Consider the following 14,187-nt stretch of genomic DNA (forward strand, 5'->3'; position numbering starts at 1 on the left):
GCATTCTATTAATATCAGCAGTCATTGTAATGTCACATCTAAAACATTATCTGAGGAGTGGGATTGGAACTCCAGATAGGTGTAAAATTTAGCTTTAGTCTTTACCTTAGACACCCTGTTTCTAAAATTTAATCTGTCATTACCTTAAATGTATGTTACATTAGGTACTAACTGTAGAATACTAATAATTATTTTGCATGATTTCTGTTTTTTAATTTGGCACATATATGAATCTCACATGACTGCAAAACATTGAAATTGTGTGGTCAGTTACTAAAACGGAAAAATATTTATTGAAACTATCTTAAATGACCTTAAAACATTTTGTATAAAAAATAACTGTAGGAGATCTTTATTTTGGTTTGTGTGTGTATATCAATAAATTTTAATAGTTTTACATTAATTGTATACAGAAATGTGTAGATTATTATTTATCCTGTGTAACTAGTGTTACAGTATACATATGTTTGCATATAGCAGTTTTTGGTGAGAGAATTTTTGTTAATGTAGCTATTAAATGTAAATTTGGGCTGAATAATGTTCAAAGATTAGCCATGAAACATTTATAGGGCTTGTTTTTTTGGGTCAAGAGAATCTTCACTTACATAGTTGTTGCTCTATAGCTTCCAGGTTTAATTTTATTTTCAAAATCTGTATAAATGTACATCAACAAAATGTTTACTAATTGTTGTTTTCTTTTAGATGGTTTCCATTATTGTGAGCCTGTTTTATTATTAGTTATTATACATTCTTCAATGTGGTCATGTGTTGATGTAACTGATTGAAGCCTGCAGTAATTAGATAAATGAATATCTGCAGTTAGACTTTGTTTTAGTTAGCTTTATCCTGTAATTTTTTATTTAAGGATTACTTTAATGTTTTTTTTTTATTCTGTATGTACTTACATATAAAATTTAGTAGAAGTTCTGTGTTTTACTAAATATTGAAGAAACAAAACAATAGTAAATCAGGATTTTATAATTATATAATCATACATGTGTAAATTCAGTGATGTTTAAAGATTCCATTGCACTTTCAGAAGTTGCTTACAAAATATCAGAAAACAGTAATTATTCCGTGAACCAATCTAAAATCCACTGCATAGCTTTTTTAGGGGCTCATCAGTCTTGTTGCTGTAAAAGCAGAGTAATGTGTAATGTACAAAGAACTGTACTGTAACTCTTTCATAATTGTTTAAAGTCAAAATTTCCTAGCAGGTTCACTAAAGACGTATTTAGTAATTATAAGCATAAGTAATTATGGTGTGCAAAATCAGTAGGTTTTTAAACAAACCTATCTTTACTGTAAGTTTCACACCAGGTGCTACATTGAAAAATTCTTTCATAGACAAACTTCCTTAAGTACTTTGAGATTTTTGTCAATATTTCTTCTGTAAGCTACACAGTTTTGTACATGTCAACTTATGGCATAGAAACACGTTAATATACAGATATCCACTTAAGATTTTGTTCTACGTTTTGTGAAACCCTCCATTTGTTTTTAATATTTATACATACACACTGATAAGTAGTTTTATATTTTAGGTGCAAATGTTTCGGTTATTTCTTTGTCCTGTTGATAAAGCTTACTTAATTATGATGTATACATTCACTTCAGTTTCATCATTTCTACAGTAAAGGTCTTTGTTTGGAAGTTTTAACAAGATTAAAACTTTTGGTGAGAATTTGAAAGATACTGTCATCTGGTTTATTTTAATTTTCTATATTTAGAGGTATTAAGCATTTTAGGAATGCTTGTCTTAACTTAGTAAAATTTTTCAAAATACAAGATAAAACTTATAATGTATACCTTTGAAACCTATGTATCATGTGATCTTATTTACCTTATTTTTCTTTTCTGATAACCTTGATATTGCTAGAAAATTCAGTGAAGCTGGAGGCTTGGTGCTTCTGTACATATAATTCTAGTTCCTACACAAGACATTGTATGTAAGAGTGAACTTCTTATTAACTCTACATTCCAAAATGCTTTTAACTCACAAAAACATCTAAAGAAATTGTAGTCTTTTATTAGGTTGTTTTTCAACAGGACCAAATAATGATACTTCACAGACATTTCAAATATAAATTTCTTGTTTATGATAAGAAAAATGTATTCAACATAGTATTTTGTAATGGTAGTATAGTTTTATCATAAGCATTGTTAAGTGGTACATTTTTGTTCAAGTATCTTTTATGTACGTTTGTGGCTGGAAAAGAACATGCTAGTTTTAATAATATTTCTTTAAAAAATGTGAGTTTAGATAAACTTGTTAGATTTATATAAAATTACAGGAAACCTAATTTGTTTGAGAGTTGTATATCTGTTTTGTTATATTAATAAAAGAAATGCTTTATTGTGCATTTTGCAATAGTTTACACACGAAAAAAAAATTGGCGTGTTTCTTGACCCTAGGAAGGGTCATTTCAACTTTTTGTTTTTCTGTGTGAAAGTGATACTAAGATCATGACAGGGGAAGATTAGTTGTAATGTAAATAACTGTCAATAGATGACACTGTGACAAATGTTGGGTATTTTATTGTTTTGAATTTTGCATAAAGCTACTCGAGGGCTATCTGTGCTAGCCGTCCCTAATTTAGCAGTGTAAGACTAGAGAAAAGGCAGCTAGTCATCACCACCCACCGCCAACTCTTGGGCTACTCTTTTACAAACGAATAGTGGGATTGATTGTAACATTGTAACGCCCCCACGGCTGAAAGGGCGAGCATGTTTGTTGCGACCGGGATTCGAACCCGCGGCCCTCAGATTACGAGTTGGCCATGCCGGGCGGGCCATTGGGTATTTGAGAATGGATAACAAACTGAGATGTCCAAACGATTCCATGTACATATTTAAATTTATTTTTTGTATGCTATTATATAAAAAATATTTTAGTGATGAGAATTACATATATATGTTTCGGCTGGAAAACAGAGTACACAATCTGTCCAGTAACTCATATTAATTGTCTACCATACTTTTCTTATTTTGTGGAAAGTTTGGTGTCGGGCTTTCATGCGGAAGATTGCACATAATATCTAGCAGTTCAGATCGCTGATTGCTATAAATGTTTAATGGGAAGTTTGTAATCTCAGCTGCTAGATAATGTTTTATGTGCTATCTTATATCATACAAAAGAGTCTAATACCCATCTTCTCAACGAAAACGTGTAGAAAGCAGTAAATTGAGCTGCTAGCTATTGCTTACGTACCACTTTCCATCACAACAAAGTGACACATTTTTCAAGTAAAAACTAATAGCAAATAAGTGATTTGCTGTTCACGTGCCATCTTCCCGCTCAGATTCTAGAAGGTAAAAAATATCGTTGTGCTGTCTTCAATGACAAAAAACGTAACATCCCTCTTTGCAGTAAAAGCCCATAGGAAATAGCCATCTTAGTCGCTAGGTTTTTGTTTTATACAACGTTTCTGTATAAAAACATAACTAATCGTTATGAATAAAAGCATTATAAAATGTAATCTGAAAGGCAAAAAAAGTTTAGTCTTGTACGTTTCTTTCCCATAACAATATATACAAACTAATGTTTCCATTGTTTACAAAGTTCTTTGTAAAATTCTTTCAAAATCCAACTTTTTTTTTTAACTTTAGTCCCGTGAAAGTTATTTCTATTCCATCTAACGATCCATTTCGTATAACCATTAGTATGAGATTATTTGGCGTTATCGTGCACTTCGTTGAAGGATGTAGCTAAACTGTGCTATTATTAACCATTGTTTTCCACAATATTTCGTAAGCAAAGGTATCGGAAATCCTAACGTGACTAAAGAAGTTGTTAACATAATATTTATTGAAATATTTTAAAACATTAATGTAAAAAGAAATGTATCAATATGAAACGTTTCTGTAATATTTGTACCTGAATATACCTGTTTATTTTCATAAATACTTATTTCATCTCAGCAGTAGGAAGTGTTATATTAGTATATTTTTGTATTTTTTCACGAACCCATCGATAGTGTTTCTTTTTCAAGTAGCTAACGTAACTTGTTGAAACCGCTGCCACCTGAAGGCAGATACGTTTTTTTTCTTTCCCTGGTTTTAAACGATATCCCATTACTTTGTTGGATACGTGTTTTAGCGGTCTAGGTAAGGTTAAACTCTGTTCTACATTTGACACGCATTCTAGAAATATCTGATTGTTGATTTGTCGAAGTTGTTTTATTTCACGTTGCATTTTGTCCGACCCAAATGCAGACAATTGCTTTTCAAATTTGAGGCGAAAGTGTTTATATAACAAATCATCGCCAAAATTCCAAGCTCTTATTCCAACCCCCTCCTTCCAGGAGAGGTTATTTTCTCTCCAGGTATCACTTCTGACATTTTTCTTGAAAAAAGCGACGTCTTTTAATTCCCAGCATAAAAGTGTTTTCAGCAACACTAAAGACTCCTCCATCAGTTCTGTGATCATTACGAGGTCAAAAATCCCATCGAGTTTTTCTATTTCCCTCTGAAAGAAACCAGTGTCTTGAGTGTATGTTCCATTCACTCCAAAATCATAAAGCTGAGGGTTCCGCTCACGAAAACCAATATTTTTGCGAAACATAAAAGTTTTGTTCATAAGGCTGAAATCGCGTAAGGTCATACCGTATTTTTTGAACAAATTATAGTAACTGTATGTGGACTCAAAATGACTAACAGGTTCACGAACAATTGCAATGTATACACTGTCAGGAGGCATCACTGCTTGAATTTCATGGGGATCAAATCGGACATGAACGCAAAATATATTGAAATCGCCAAAAATGGCCCATGGAAGCATTTTCACACGTTCTTTGGAAAAAGGTTTTCTCACCGGGTTCCAAAAGCTGGTACCACGCTCTGGTATTAAAAATGTTAAGTTATTGTTATCTCCGTAACGTAACAAAATGTTTTGAACGGTGTCAGACCCACATTTATGATTTTTTAGAAAAAAAATATTTTTCTTTGGGACACATTTTTTAGGATTTTCCAAACGCTTGTAAGAAACGTACCGGCGGTTGCTGATGAACACGTTCAGGGGATGCAATTCTTTCCACGCAATCCTAGAAAATTAAGAAAATATGAATAAATAACTTCTGCCATTTTCTTTAATATAGCTGTCATATTTTACATAGCTTTTACTGCACTGTTTTGTTTAGAATTTATGGGTGGCGCAGTCAGGTTTCCCACTCGGGGGAGGGGTAATTTTTTTCTTTAATTTCGCGCTAAGTTACACGAGGGCTATCTATGCTAGCCATCCCTAATTTAGCAGTATAACACTAGAGAAAAGGCAGCTAGTCATCACCACCCACCGCCAACTCTTTTTACCAAGGAATAGTGGGATTGACCATCACTTTATAACGTCCCCACGGCTGGGAGGGCGACAATGTTTGGTGCGACCGGGATACGAACCCGCGACCCTCAGATTACGAGTCGCACGCCTTAACACGCTTGGCCATATGTAGTTTAGGCATTGTAAATTACGTATAACATTCCTTTCTGACGTTAAATATACTGCAGGTACTATATTACCCCTTTCAAACAAACCTTTACGACCTATTATGAGATTTTAAGTTTCAAAAATTTTTCTTAAGAGCAAAGATTCTACACGCATAAATTACTGATCATCGTGATGTTCGAGGTAAAACAAGTACGTTATGAACTAACATATACTTACAAACTTATATTCCAAAACAGTAGGGCTGAGGACAAGATAACTATTATGGCATATTGTGGTCGAAAAGATGCCATTTTGTAAATCTTCGAATTTGTAAAAAGTTTTCCTATGAAGCTAATATGACGGGTACAAGATGAAAGTTGAATTTAACTATGAGCTGTTTTATATAAACACTTGACATCACGCATGAAGTAATTCTTGTGGTGAATGAACTACGAATACCCCGGTTAAATATATATTTGTTCTGTAATAACATCTGTTCAATCCTATATTTATCAGGCTGTGCGGGAAACACGTAAATGTTTAAATTAAAATACAATACACTTCCCATATGCACGTTATCAAAAACATCTTGCATCACAGACGTTTCACACTCGGTGATTTGATTTTATCTGCATTTTACAGCTTATTGTTTTTAGTTTTACAACGCCATATTATCAGGTTGGTTGATTCGTCTGAATTAAGAGGTTTGTCGTAAATTAAGACGAACTAACCCTAAGTCAGTTTCACCAGGTTTCTAACTGTGATCCTGTATATAATCCAATAAAAAAGTTCGTCCGGTATAATGAAAACATTTTAAAATATATAAAGTTTTCTGCTGAAACACTAGTGATAAAAGTACAGAAAACTCGTTTAAAATGAAGAAGAATTTTGTTTCTTAATATTAAAAACACAAGAAAAAGATGGTACATTTTTTATTAGGATGGGTTTTATCAAACAATTTGAAAGATGGAATTCTTTAATTAACACCTTTTCAGATAATAAATAATTTGGATAACTGCTAATATTAAATACTTAGTGTTACCTTGTAATAATCTCAGTAATTTATTGGTGTTAATGACACGTGAAAACTATTTATGAACTCACTATCAGGTTTTTCACAAGTCATCACTCAATTCTTAGTGTATTTCTATGATTACTAAAGAAAACAGGTATCTAACTTGACCATCTGTTGTCCTTAATGATTTTTTAACTTTTTACTTACAAAGGAAGGGAACTGTGGATTAAAAGATAAAAAATATTTTATTACATTAAAGCATGCCATATCCTGAATCAATGTTGATAAGATTTTGTTTTTGACAAACATCTACATGTAAGTATTAATTACTATGAAACTATATTATGTACAGATGTAATTGTGTAATGAAGGCTTCCAATTTTCTCTATATTTAAATCTTTCTAAAACTGAGAGCCCTTTAAAGGTTTCATAAAATATATAAACTGATAAGATATCGTGATGAAACTATTTGTGTTGTTTATAGTGTAAAGTTGGGTTCTTTAACAATCACTATAATACATCTTATAGCAACTGTGGTGAAAGAATACAGTGATATACATTCAAGTTTTAAGACTTAGCTAACTGAATATGAGATTTTTCTATGAAGAAATTAAGAGTGCATTGACAACATCTCACTCACACTTTTCCCTGTTGTAGATCATCGACAGCAAATATTTCAGTTTAATACCAAACTTATTACACAGATAAACAATATCTCATGACATGATTTTTTTTTATTACAAAAACAATGCTCAAAACCTATACAGATTACCAAGTAACAGGTTGTTTCTTCTACAGAGTGAATTTTAGTTTCCAACGTTCATTAACAAGTGAAGCACATTTTAATTTTTGTACACTAAAATACAAGTAATTTCCTGAGGTAACTTTTAGTCAAATGAACATGAAATAAAAATTACTCAAGAATTTCAATAAAATTTGTCTGGTGCTCATTCTACCCTGAAAAGTTCTACTTCCATTTATATGTCCTTTCAACACAAGAGCAAATCATAATCAAATTCAATGCCATTTTGTTCTGTCACACAGTATTCAACAAGAACGAATACAATTAGAACAAAATGTCTTGTATTACAGCGTCACAATTTAAGTTTTCTAGCAACTTATTATCTCCACCTGTTACATGCAGTACTGTCAAAATGGTCATTATATCTTTTTTATTGTTATGTTAGGACCATCCAAAAAATAATTCGGAAGTTCATAATCCAAACCAGTTTGGTACATCTTGGCGATCCCACTGTTTCTCTTGTTGCTCCTGAAACTCTTTCTTTCTCTTTTCAAACTCTTCAAGATCTTTTTTTTGTTCTTTCTTTTTTTCCTCTGGGAAGAGATTTGGAAATTCAAACTTGTAGTCTTTAGGCTGGAATGAAATGATAACATTAAAACATTAGCACAAAGAAATTCCTAATGTATTTTTTCTGCTTTGAATACTATCAATTTATTGTTGACTACTCATAATAACAGCAACTGATTATGTTTACATAATCCTAGGATTATAGCTTGGATGAATCTTCATGCAATACTATAACAGACAGCATTTCTACAACCAATTACTGTATTACAAAGAATGTCAAAGAAGTAACTATTGAACATTTTTAAATAACTCAGCAAGAAGTTGATGTTACACAAGCACATCCACGTAACCATAACCTTTTATTAATCAATATATTACTATATTTCTGTGGCCTATCTATGAGAAACAATTTTGGTGGATCTAGTTGTTCCTCTTTATTTTCTTTTTCCATACAGTCAGCTCTGATTCATGATAGCAATGACACAGTCTCATATTACAAAACATGATAAATAACAACAGGTGAAGTTAAATAATTAACTATTTGCTATTTTGGAGTACCTCTCTATGTACAACTATTATTTGAAAAGTTAAATTTTCAGAGCTCAGATACTAATACTAGTTGAAAATAAATTTAAAAAGATAAACTGCTCAAAAACTTATCAATAAGTATCAAATAGAAGCATTTGTTCAGTTTATTTCTTTTTGTATAAACAAAACAAACAGAAGGACTAGTTAAAGGTGTAAAGTGACTAATCTAACAGTTATTTCTATCTGTAACTTCTGCATGTTTAATTCATGCAATTTTTAGAGATGAACCTAAAGGAGAAAATATTTTTTGTAATATTCTTTAAATACTTTAAACTTTTGTGTGATTGCTACTAAGAGAAAAGTTCTTCCCAACTTCTGCCCAAGATAACTTTACAATTAATTAGTGCTATATACAAGAATGAAAATACTGCAGAACACATGAATAATACTGCATATTCATACGAGTGTAACAAAAGCCATTCTATAATCTTCATCTTTCACGAGGTATCCTTTTAATTTTTCCTTGCGTATTTCCCTAAAGAAAAAAAAAAACTATTAAGATTATACACTCAAAAAATACTGTGAAATTCAATGAAAGCAGTAAAATTGTTACGATTCTGAACATTACAGCACAAGACGATTTCTATCACAAAGGGGGATAAAAATGTTTAAATAAATCCTATTTTAAAATTACTGTTTTTAATGAATAAATTAGATTATACCAATATTCAAAGAGTTTTCTTAAAACAAACAAATTTTAAACTAACAAATATTCCAATTACTGTTAAGAACTTGTTTATCCAGCTTAAACACCTTCAAGGGTGACTAGAAGAACATATGAGAGTTTAACTGCTGGACTAGAAATATTACATAAGGAAAAATAGAATAGTCAAATGAAAATTTCTAATTATACCAATAAGAATATTCAGGCCACCTAACCAGCTCTTCTTACCTGTGTAAACCTTTGTATGGACATTCACCACTGGAACATTGTAGATTTTTTCCAAATAGTTTTTCACATCATGTTTTGTCATCCTGAAAAATTAAAAGTAATCCAAATGATTTAAATAAATATATATAAAATGATAAAACTGGGAAATGTATGTCTGTTGTAGTTTTCTTTTCTGCTTGCAGTAATTAGGAATAACATCAATTTGACCAATATTTGACTCTTAGAAGTAAAAAGATACAGAACATAAGATATTTAATAGAAAATCTGGGGATACTGCTTATTACTTTGAACACAAGGCTAAATATCTTCTGTAAACAATTTAATTTTCTTAATAAAAATATACAATGTATGCACTTTACTAAATTTATATGCATTACATCTAGAACCTGATAAAAATTATGTTTTTTCATAGGCATATAAACAATTAGCACACCAATGATATTATATAAATGTTTTTTATGATGGATTTCACTCACTCCATAGATACAATAAAATGAACAGTATTTGGTTTAATAGGATAATTAGGTTTGACAAGTTTCATCCAAAAGTTAGGTAGAAATATTCGTAGTTGTGGATTTCCCTTAATGAAAAGAGGATATCTGAAAATAAAAAAAAACACAACATAATTTAACTACTTAAATAACACATTATCTTTCGCAATACATAATAAATATAAGTATTAGACAACAGTCTATGAACAGCAGTGCAATGTTAGATTAACTGAAATATGTTAAAAATGATCTCAAACACATGAATTTCTTGGTCACAATTTCACTCTATATGGTCCATGTACAATTAAATATAGAAATCCAATCAGCACTCTGCAACATTCTATGTATGCATGTTTGTTAAAGGCAATTAAGTTCCACGGATATAATTTAATACACAGTGACTGTTTACTTCTGAACTTTTATTTTTAATATTATTTACGAAATACATTAAAACTAAAATTATGCTTCTTGCAACAAAACATACTTATTTCATGTATTCTCAAAACGGCTGGTATGGTTAACTGAAGATGACTTAAGAAGGTCGAAATGTTGTTCTGTACTTTATTTTAATTAAAGTGTTAATACCCATACCAGCCGTCTTGAGAATACATTTTTATTCCAAGTAGGTTTCTCATCATCACGAGAAACTTATTTCATATACAGTGAATAATCATATTAGGGTATTTTTAACCATATGAACAATTCTAGTGTTTTGTTTGATATAATTTGTGTTCTTACAATAACATTCTACCCGCACACATTAGGTTAAAAGTAAACTGAACTAGGATTTTCACTCCAGCTCAAAAACAATTTTCGTTTATCTGTCGTCACATCTTAAATCAATATTTGTATTATTACAGTACATAACGTTTCAACGTTGCTAAATTTTGATTATGACAAACTTACACGAAAACAAAAGACATATGAGTTAGTCATTGATCTAAATTACTTACAATCGTGTCGACATTTTAAGCAGTCTCTATTTACCCAATGTAAAATAGTAACAGAAATTTTAACAAGTTAATTTATCCTAAGTACTATTGCGACACCTATTACTTGATTAAATATGACAATATACAAAAGAAAAAATTATACAAATAAATTACAAATTAATATAATGGGTTCTAAATTAACTATGTTTTAAAGACTGGAGAAGAAATTGTAGGTGCTTTCTAATTTATAATAATAAATATTAGATTCTTTTTAAAGACAAATATTTTAAACTTTTGAATGAAAGTAAAGATAATTATTTAATGATACGTTAACCCTATGGTTGTCATATCCAGTGCTGTTGAGGTCTTTTGTTTAAAATCACGATAAATCAGGCTAGCTGAAATACAAAAGATAAAATACCTTTTTGGGCTCTGTTTTTATCACTTGTACGAACAACAATAGCAATAGTGTGAACTAGATTAATTAAAATGTTTGTGTTTTGTTTGAACTTACGTAGAAAACAATTTTTGTTGTGTACATCGCATGTGATTCACAGGATATAATGATAAAACACTCGGATAGCAACTACATATATTTAACTTGCAGTTGCTGCTTATAAAAGTGGCAGTAGAAACTGGGTGTTTTAGTTTGATGTTCGAGATTTGCAGAGAACTTCGCATAAGCATCACACGTGACGCTTAATATGCACATTAATGGTGATGGTTAAATTATTTTACCCAAAAATGTAAACCCAGAATAAATTCATTTTTTTTTATTAATCCTTTATATTTTCATTCCCCATTATACTAATTTTTTCAACAAATGAATAATGGTTCAGTAGTCAAATAAACATATCAATAAAAACATTAAATTAGCTAAAACAGGGAAGAGGTTAAATAACTAAATTTAATCAAATAATTCCGAGGAATATAAATTTGCTTCAGATCTGTTTGTTTGTTGGCCCGGCATGGCCAAGCGTGTTAAGGCGTGCGACTCGTAATCTGAGGGTCGTAGGTTTGCATCCCCATAGCGCCAAACATGCTCGCCCTTTCAGTCGTGGGGGCGTTATAATGTGACGGTCAATCCCACTATTCGTTGGTAAAAGAGTAGCCCAAGAGTTGGCGGTGGGTGGTGATGACTAGCTGCCTCTCCTCTAGTCTTACACTGCAAAATTAGGGACGGCTAGCACAGATAGCCCTCGAGTAGCTTTGTGCGAAATTCAAAAACAAACAGTTTGTTTGTAATTAAGCACAAAGCTACACAATGGGATATTTGTACTCTGCCTACCACATGTATCGAAACCAGATTATTTGTATTATAAGTTCGCAAATATACCGCTGAGTCATTGGGGGAGGGGCTTGCTTGAGGAATTCTATCTTTTCAGTTGGCCTCACCGATTGGGAATGTATAGTCCATCTGTATTCGTTGTCGATGAAGGAATGTAATGATCCTGATAGCTCTCCCTCTAGTGAATGTACTTTTATTTCATTTTTTTTTATTATTGTAAATTGTAAAGCCATTTACAGATGAAAATTATGGTAACCATTAATAGCACAGTATTGTTTTTTAACAAAGTTATTTATTTATTTGAAATCAACCGATGGATCGCTATAAAGTTTTTATTTGCTCTTAAACACAAAGCAATTCAATGGACTATCTGTACTATTCACACCACAGGTATCAAAACCATTTTTTTAACGTTATAAGACTTCAGTGCTCCTCATTGGGATAGCAGCAACTATACATATTTACAACGTAAACAACCAGGGATTCGATTCACCTCGATGAACACAGCGGATACCCTGTTGTGGTTTAGCTATAAGAGGCACACACACACGATAATATAACGCAATTATAAATACGTAGTAGTATGAAACCTAATACGTTTATACCACAAAAGCTTGTTCATCAGTTTTTGTTATAAAAAAGTTGCAATAAAGGTTAAATGTACATTAAGATATTGTATGTTTTTTACATTGTATTTTGCTAAGGTCACAGCAATCAAATATACAAATTACTTAGTAACCAGTGTAAATATTAACTCAGTACAAAAAGGTGTTTTTTTTTTTTTGAAGTCGTTTTTGGGACTCTCGCGCGATGTTGCATGTGGACTGACTGCACATAGCCGGTCCTACTTTTGTACTGACAGACTTGAAAGAGGGCAAATGGGGAACAACACCTACAGTCAACTCTCGTTTCATCGAATAGAGAGTTAACTCATATTTTGGTATCGCAACCATCGCTAAAAGTACGAAGCATATTTTTGTAGCAGCGGATAGAGAACTGAGAGCCTTAAATCCATAGTTTAGGCACACTAACATATAGGCAGCATCATTCCTTCTGATATTTCAAAATGCTGATTTCTTGTTATTTACTTTTATGAAAAAGAGATACGACTGTATTAAGCCTAAACATATTTTTAAAACTTAATTTGCTGATATTGTTAAACTAGTTAAAAACTTAAAATTAGAGCTTCACTGGAATAAAAGCCCCAATGTTCCAACGATACGCCTTTCCTCCCCAACACCTTCGAATGTGTTAAGTTTTAACGTTTTAAATAGTAATTTAAACTGACATATTTTAGTGGCCCGTCATGGCCAGGTGGGTTAAGACGTTTGAGTCGTAATCCGAGGGTTGTGGGTTCGAATTCCAGTTGCACCAAACATGCTCGCCCTTTCTGCCGTGGGGGCGTTAAAATTTAACGGTCAATCTCACTATTCGTTGATAAATGAGTAGTCCAAGAGTCCTCAGTGGGTGGTGATGACTAGCTGCCTTCCCTTTAGTCTTACACTGCTAAATTAGAGACGGCTAGCACAGATAGCCCTCGAGTAGCTTTGCACGAAATTCAAAACAAACCACACATATTTTGGTATTGTTGACAATTGTGTTTAATTATTTAGAAAAATAGTTAGGCCAAGAGTTATTGTGCCATACTGTAAATTCTAGGGTTCATATTCTACACTTTGGGGCGGGTGTGCTGTTAACCAACTCAAAATTAGAGAATGTTAACACGGATTAGATATCTCTAACGCAGCTTTATGTGAATTTCCGAAAATAAATGGTTAACATGGTTTATTTGCATATTTCACATTCACTTAAATTCTTTCGCAAAAAAGTTAAAAATATATAAGAAAAGTTATAATTTGCACATAAAAGTGTAAGCTAAACATAAATAATCCAGCTTATTCAGTATATGAATAACAAGTATTTCAATGCATAGTGTTTTTGCATGAGAAGCTTTCTCTATTTTAGGGTTTGTATCACGAAAAACAATAATTCATCACAACAAAGATTTTATGCAAATCAAGCCTTACACACACACACACAAACAATTTTTACACAATCAGATGGCATTCATTTATGTTTTACAATTTCTGCTTTATAGCTTTTCGTCGTTACATTTTAATGTACACGGTTTTGTATTTTGTTATTGTTAACATGGTGCAGAAACATTTACTTTGCTAAATTTCATAACTTTATTTTCACACTTATTTTTTGTATTTCACACTGCTAAAATGATAGCGTTTAAGAATGGTTAAT

General features: G+C 31.6%; 2 protein-coding genes across 2 annotated transcripts; both read right to left on the reverse strand.

Annotated features, from left to right (window-relative positions):
- Positions 1 to 3,907: 3,907 nt before the first annotated feature.
- On the reverse strand, positions 3,908 to 5,730 carry LOC143231373 (galactosylceramide sulfotransferase-like). The gene is made up of 2 exons (XM_076465918.1): positions 5,657 to 5,730; positions 3,908 to 5,042 (listed from the first exon to the last, which is right to left on the reverse strand). The coding sequence occupies exons 1-2, from the start codon at positions 5,728 to 5,730 to the stop codon at positions 3,908 to 3,910; spliced, it is 1,209 nt and encodes a 402-aa protein (XP_076322033.1).
- Positions 5,731 to 7,148: 1,418 nt separating this feature from the next.
- mRpL23 (mitochondrial ribosomal protein L23) lies at positions 7,149 to 10,781 on the reverse strand. The gene is made up of 5 exons (XM_076467669.1): positions 10,668 to 10,781; positions 9,700 to 9,822; positions 9,223 to 9,306; positions 8,734 to 8,806; positions 7,149 to 7,809 (listed from the first exon to the last, which is right to left on the reverse strand). Exons 1-5 carry the CDS (start codon positions 10,679 to 10,681, stop codon positions 7,648 to 7,650), a joined length of 456 nt encoding a protein of 151 aa, XP_076323784.1. The 5' UTR covers positions 10,682 to 10,781; the 3' UTR covers positions 7,149 to 7,647.
- Positions 10,782 to 14,187: the final 3,406 nt, after the last annotated feature.

Source organism: Tachypleus tridentatus, chromosome 11, assembly GCF_004210375.1.
Source record: "Tachypleus tridentatus isolate NWPU-2018 chromosome 11, ASM421037v1, whole genome shotgun sequence".
Taxonomy (NCBI): Eukaryota; Metazoa; Arthropoda; class Merostomata; order Xiphosura; family Limulidae; genus Tachypleus; species Tachypleus tridentatus.

What these genes read in the sequence shown, in the direction of transcription:
- LOC143231373 (XM_076465918.1), bottom strand. Translation starts at nt 5,730, where the DNA reads ATGGCATCTTTTCGACCACAATATGCCATAATAGTTATCTTGTCCTCA. An exon ending in CTGTTTTGGAATATAAGTTT is followed by an intron (nt 5,043 to 5,656) that starts GTAAGTATATGT and finishes TTAATTTTCTAG; the next exon opens with GATTGCGTGGAAAGAATTGC.
- mRpL23 (XM_076467669.1), bottom strand. An exon ending in CATACAAAGGTTTACACAGG is followed by an intron (nt 8,807 to 9,222) that starts TAAGAAGAGCTG and finishes TTTTTTCTTTAG; the next exon opens with GGAAATACGCAAGGAAAAAT. An exon ending in GAATGGCTTTTGTTACACTC is followed by an intron (nt 7,810 to 8,733) that starts GTATGAATATGC and finishes ATTTCATTCCAG; the next exon opens with CCTAAAGACTACAAGTTTGA.